Source organism: Euprymna scolopes, chromosome 35, assembly GCF_053919585.1.
Source record: "Euprymna scolopes isolate OS-2025 chromosome 35, ASM5391958v1, whole genome shotgun sequence".
Taxonomy (NCBI): domain Eukaryota; kingdom Metazoa; phylum Mollusca; class Cephalopoda; order Sepiida; family Sepiolidae; genus Euprymna; species Euprymna scolopes.
In genome coordinates, this window is record NC_136516.1 from 22541800 (window position 1) to 22548938 (window position 7139).

The 7139-nt window shown below is 36.4% G+C and overlaps 1 protein-coding gene across 1 annotated transcript; it reads right to left on the reverse strand.

The window, feature by feature from the left end:
- Positions 1–2534: 2534 nt before the first annotated feature.
- On the reverse strand, positions 2535–2900 carry LOC145259595 (uncharacterized). Its single transcript, XM_080117249.1, has one exon. It carries the CDS (start codon positions 2898–2900, stop codon positions 2535–2537), a length of 366 nt encoding a protein of 121 aa, XP_079973375.1.
- Between the last annotated feature and the right edge of the window lie 4239 nt (positions 2901–7139).

Sequence of the window (7139 nt, forward strand, 5' to 3'; positions counted from 1 at the left end):
TATTATTCCTAATATTCACAAATGACCTCCCTGACAAAATTGTCTGTGAGATGGGTATATATGCTAATGACACCACGCTCTATAATAGACACAACAGGAAAACAAATGAACACATATCTAAAGAAATGGCAGAAACAGAAGATGACCTCCAATCTGTAGTGGAATGGGGACAAAAATGGATGGTTACATTCAATGCTGCCAAGACCTAACTTGCTTACTTCAATAACTACAAGAAACCTTCTCTACCACCAATAGCAATGACCAAAGACTCTTTATCTGAAAGCACATCTTTTAAACTCCTTGGCCTGATATTCACAGGAAACATGAGTTGCAACAATTGCAGTGAGAGTATTGCCAGGACCGCTGCGAAAAACGTAGGTTCTCTCTACCGTGTTAGAAAGCTACTGGCACCCGAAAGTATCCTGTACCTCTATAAGGCCACTATTCGCCCATGTATGGAGAATTGTTATCATATTTGGGCCGGTGCATCTGCTACTAGTTTCACCCCTAGACAAGGTTCAAAAGAGAGTCGCCAACCAAATAGGTCCTGAACTATCATCCAAGCTTCAGCCTCTGTCCCATCAACGCAATGTAGTATCCCTCTGCATGTTCTAAAAGTACTTTAACTGTGTATGTTCCGACGAGCTGCAAGCACTTCTACCCTCCTCTACGTAAATACCCCGACAAACCTGACGAGCAGTACAATCCCATCCCTTCACAGTAGAGGTCCCTAGATGTAAGAGAACCTTCTACTCCAGTAGTTTCTTCCCCAGAACCGCTAGACTTTGGAACTCCCTGCCAGATTCCTGTTTCCCCAACTGTACTGACATGCAAAAGTTCAAGTGTAACGTGAACCGACATCTTGCTGCCCAACTCCCCACCTAGTACCCCTGTAGCCTGTGTCCCTAATAGTATCCCCATACAACAAAGTGGCAATGTGCCTTGTTTGGGGTGAAAATGTAAAAAAAATTCCATTTAAAAAAGTGGCCACCCAAACACCACTTTTAATTACATTGAACCTAATCCATCCAATACCCCAAACAAGAAAAATAGAGCCAGAAAATAATTTTGTTCAACCCCGCTTCAATATAATGGTTAAAACGAAACTAGGCAAAAAAAATTCTTTCAACTAATAAACAACCATTTTCCAACCAATCACACACTACACAAAATATTTAATAAAACACAATTAAGCTTAGCTACAGGTGTACTGATAACCTAGAACAACTAATCAAGAAACAATAGAAAAATACTTAACAAAGATGAAAACACAAATAACACTAGCAAAGATAATTGTAACTGCACCAACAAATCCCAATGCCCACTTAATCAACAATGTCTACAAACAGAAGTAGTCTATAAAGCCACAATTGCATATAAAGAAAACCCAAACGACAAGAAATACTGTATTGGCCTGGCAGGCACCTCCTTTAAAGATAGGTTTAGAGTACATAAATGCTCCTTCACAATCCCAATCACGCTAACAAAACCTCACTAACCTCCCAAATGTCTAAATCTAATTCAACATAACCTTACACCAACCATTACGTCGGAAATCCTTAAAAAATCTGACGTATATATATATATATATATATATATATATATATATATATATATATATATATATATATATATGGTGTATCACAAAACTGAGTACACCCCTAACAATTCTTCAAATATTTAAGTATATCTCTTCCGGGTACACCACTGAAAAAAATGATTTTTAACACAAGGAAAAGTAGTCTGCCTGCAAAATATATAATTTCCCCCTCAAAATAACTACAAATATAGCCATTAAAAGCTAAATCCCTGACAAACGAACGTGAGTACACCCCTTACAAAAAAAATGTCAATACTAACATACAACATGCCAACTCTCAATATTTTGTGAGGCCACCATCATTATCCAAAACTGCCTTTAATCTCCTGGACATGGAGATTACCAGAGCTTCACATGTAGTCCCTTGAATGCTTTTCCACTCTTCTATTACGACGTTGCAGAGCAGTCGGATATTTGAGACTTTGCGCACCTCCACACTTTGCTTGACGATGCTCCAAAGATGTTTTATTGGGTTCAAATCTGGAGACATATTTAGCTAGTTCATCACCTTTATCCTCAGCCTCTTCATTAAAGCAGTGGTTGTTTTGGATATGTGTTTTGGGTCATTGCCATGCTGGAACACTGCTCTGCGACCCAGTTTCTGAAGGGAAGTGATCATGCTGTGCTGCAGTATTTGACAGTACACGTTGGAGTCCATGTTTCCCTGAATGAAATATAACTCTCCAATACCTGCAGCACTTATGCAACCCCAGACCATGACATTTCCACCAACATGCTTGACTTTTGGAATCGCTCACTTATCTTTGTACTCCTAACCTGGTCGCCGCCACATATGCATAATGCAATCGGAACCAAACAAATTAAATTTCCTCTCATCAGACCATAGGAAAATGGTTCCAGTAATCTATGGGTTTTTTGACATGTCTTAAGCAAACTGTTTGCAGGCTTTCTTGTGTATTGTCTCCAAAAGAGTTTACCTCATGGGTTGACAGCCATTCACACCAATTCGATGTAGTGTGCGGCGTATGGTCTGAACACTAACAGGCTGAGCCCCAACCTCTTTAATCTCTGCAGTAATACTAATAGCACTCCTACATCGATCTTTCAAAGAAAGCATTTGGATGTGACGCTCAGCAGGTGAGCTCAGTTTATTTGGACGACCTACTCGAGACCCGGTCTGAGTGGACCCTGCTCTTTTAAAATGCTGGATGATTTTAGCCACTGTGCTGTAGCTCAGTTTCAAGGTGTTAGCAATCTTCTTGTTGCCTTTGCCATCTTTATGTAGTGCAACAATAATTTTTTTACGATCCTCAGAGAGTTCTTTGCTATGTGGCGCCATGTTGAAACTTTCAGAGCTGCATTACAAATTTGAATAAACCTGCTCCCTATAGACCCATGGCATAGTTACACTAATGAGTCATCTGACATTTTGGAGGGGAAAAAGCAGTACTCAATTTAGACATTTAAGGGTGTAGTTTTTTTTAGGATGATACTCACTTTCTAGGGGTGTAGTTTCTTAGGGGTGTACTCAGGTTTGCTGCTAAAGATTTAGCTTTTAATGGCTTTATTTTGAGAGGAAAACTGATTCTGCTATATATGCTGTAGATAAACTACTTTTCTTTATGTCAATAAATAATTTTCTCAGTGTTCTCCCATGAAAACATATATTTAAATATTTGAAGTAATGTGAGGGGTGTAATAAACTATATATATATATATATATATATATATATATATATATATATATATATATATATATAAATAAAATAAAATTTAAGGGATGCTTGACGTTATGGGAATGAAGTAAAACCGTAAATAAATGGTAATCAACGTTTTGCCTATATTTCAGGGGACATCATCAGGATTTGGTTAAAAAATGCTGAGCAAACAGGCTACAGAGAACATGCGAGTGTATATATATATATATATATATATATATATATATATATATATATATATGTATATATTATGATTCTTTAGCGAAAAAAGCCTAAAGAAAAATAAAGATTAGTAATATGTCAGAAACGTCTTTTAAAGTCACGAAGACCAATATCTACTCGCCGCTAGAGACAGGATTATGAACCCACCTTATTTGATGGGATTGTCGAGAGAATCATTTCAAGTAAACTTAATAAAAGGTAGTAAACCGGAGGAAACGTTTCTGTAAATTCTCTTGGACATATTTTCGATTTCCGTTTTATTAAAAATCCCTCGATATAGTATTGAGAAAGCGAGGGCGAAACCGGTCAGCTGACTCCCCATCCTTTATTTTTCCTTTTTCTTCTTCGTCCTTTTTTTCTTTATTTTAAAATACATTTTGCTTGTTATCACAAATTCTAAAAGTCTTTTCTTCAAGATTGCGATATGTATATATATATATATATATATATATATATATATATTGTGTATATTTAGGCAGTATTTTCTCATTTAGACAAATATTATTGAATAGTACGGAATTATTCTGTTTTACAATTTTCCTTTTTATCTTCTCCAATCTCCGAATAGTCCTTTTTGTTTTTTTGTCGAAATTGTATATGTTGAATCCATAATCGCGATCGCTTTCGACATTTGTATACGCACGCCTGTGCTCTTTTACACAGAGAGATAATTGTAAAGAGGAATGGGACCCTGGTCAGGCTTATTGCCACCCAAATTCTTGTGAAGACCAATGGTTGCTGCCAACCGTAAATCAATAGTAAACGGTTGTTGTGATAATAGAAATTCTTTTGAATATTGAATACTTTTATTTTCCGTTTGAGTAATATCATATGTGCTTTATATGTTACCAAAGACATGTTGGGACTGCCGATAAGCAGCATTTTATGTAAACGTAATTAAAAAAATTGCAGGGAGAACAATATGTATTCTTGGCGATTGTAAATTACTTTTACTTGAAAAAATATGATGAAAAAAAAACCTAAAAAATAAAAACAAACTAATATTCAACCACGAATGTAAGAAAAATATCTTCTTTCGTTACTTGCCTTATTGTTTTTGCTATTTAATTTTATTTGGCCGTTGGCTACTGAGTTGTGTAAACGTGACGTAACAATCACAGCGTCGCATTTCATTTACTGTCATATGACAACTCTAAAATTGAAAAGTAAATAAAAATACAGTTAATCAAAATATTTACACAATTGGACAATTAAATTTTCGATGACAATTATTATCTGTAATTTTGGGTAATTATATATAAATAAACATATACATATGTGTGTGTGTATGTGTGTGTGCATATGTATATATATAACTACTTAATTTACTCACATAAAATTAATATACGAAAGTATAGATTTATGCGTAAACTTTAAGTATTTACTTCAAAAGTACTCAATACGTAGGTAGAGCTAGTTAGTAAGTTAAAAAATGTATATGGCGATTAAGCTACACTGAATATTCCGCGTTTCATCCACTCTAGGACTAGGCATAAGCCTGAAGAATCCTAGAGTGGATGAAACGCGGAATATTCAGTGTAGCTTAATCGCCATATACATTTTATAACTTACTCTCTCCCCCCTCTCTCTCTCTCTCTCTATATATATATATATATATATATATATATATATATACATATATATCAAACTGTTTTGGTAAGATATGTTTTTAATAATATTTTACTCTTTGTCTTTACCAATTCTCTTTGTTAAGAAGCTCAATGTATGTCAAATATAACAACAGAGCACATATATAAGATTAACAGTATAGTTACATTACAAAATCAGAATATTTATTTTTCATGCAAAACAGTTCCTCTAGCATATTACAATTTCAGTAGATTTTTTTAAAAATCTGTTTCGCTGTGCATACACAACTGGTTATTATTATGTCAATACCGTCTCTTTTCGTGCATAGGCTTTTCAGAAAAGTTAGACAAAAATGCATATTAATATAATTCCGCAATGGGATATATATATGTATATATATATATATATATATATATATATATATATATATGCATATATATATATATATATATGCATATATATATATATATATATATATTATAATTCAATAACTTGAGTGTTATTTCTTCTGCCCGTCACACCAATAATTTCCTGGGTAATGTTAACACTTTTGTCCAAACTTCCAACTTCCAAACTTCTGTACACGTAAGGCACCTTCTCTCAACTCCCAACATACTTCTGCTAATTCAACTTATTTCTTCGAAATCCAACTTCAAAATGAACGACACTCTAAAAAATCAACCCTCTTTTATCTCCAACCAGGAGCATCTCATTTGCATATCGAGTGGTCACATTGCAGGCATATAAAGAGATAAGGCAGCCATTTTTGTTTCTTACTTTTTCATTCATTTCATTCCACGACCGGCCCGTTGAATTATGCACACGTGCTAATTAGGTAAGTCCCCCCTGATCTCATGATCACACACAGGGTACTTCTTCGATAAATCGGGGGAAGCACTTCCTCATTGCCATCTTCCTCGTTACCACCGTTATTGCCACCAGTCTGTTCCATTATCCCCTCTTGTGGTTCCCTATGCGGTGTTTCACAATCATGGCAAGGGGGCAGTATCCGACTTTGTCGGGTACTCCTTCGAATAATCGGAGGCATCACTTCCTCGGTTCCATCTTCCTCAGTATGTTTCATCATTCCCTCTCGTGGTGCTATAGGCGGTGTGTCACCATCACGACAGGTGGGCAGTATTCGTCTTTCTCGGGTACTTTGATGAGAAACTGGTGGTATTACTTCCTCATGTCCATCGTTCTCATTACTATTGCCACTAGTATGTTCCATCATTCCCTCATCTGGTTCTGTAGGTAGTGTTTCTACGCTCACCTGTAGGGGCAGTAGGCGATCAGGATCATCCCTGAACTGTATGTGATCTTCCTCATTATCCTCAGAATCAGAAGAGGTTTAACAGGGGTAGATATCTTTTACATGACGTGGTACACCATTAATCAACATGGTCTGAGGACTTATGATTTTGTCTATTTTTCCTCTGCAAAATTTTACAGTGCACCCAGCATTTGGGTTTTTTTTTACCCAAACGCGATCTCCCACTTGATATGGTGTATTGACAACGCTAACCACTGATGATGTGACATCAATTCCTTTTATACGCTGTTAATAGCGGTAAATATCATTAGCTGGTGCAGTTTCTGGTGTTGCATCGTCCTTTGGTGTCACATTATACCAGTACACAGCTTCTGGAATAGAACACTGTGTCCTGGCCGCAATTCTTTTAATGGTGCGGCGACACCGCTCCGCTATACCGTTACCTTCTGGAAAATATGCACATCGGTAACGCATTCTAACCCCCCATTCCTGCGTAAATTTCTTAAATTCTTGACATCGAAATGTAGTGGCGTTATCAGTCAGAATTTCCAGCGGGGCACCACGTTAAAAAAAGACAGCTCTCAACTGTCGTATAATGCTAGATTCATCCTGTCGTGTCAACAGGCGCCATATCGTGAAACGTGTCGGACCACAATCTGTCAAGGTCAAAAAATGCCTGCCCTCATAATGCGTTTCATCCATTCCTACTCGATACCAGTTGTCCTCCACCTCAAGCTTCCCTTTTTGCCATTGGGATTTATAATGAATACATTTT

Coding starts and splice junctions, on each gene's coding strand:
- LOC145259595 (XM_080117249.1), bottom strand. CDS start 2,900: ATGGCGCCACATAGCAAAGAACTCTCTGAGGATCGTAAAAAAATTATT.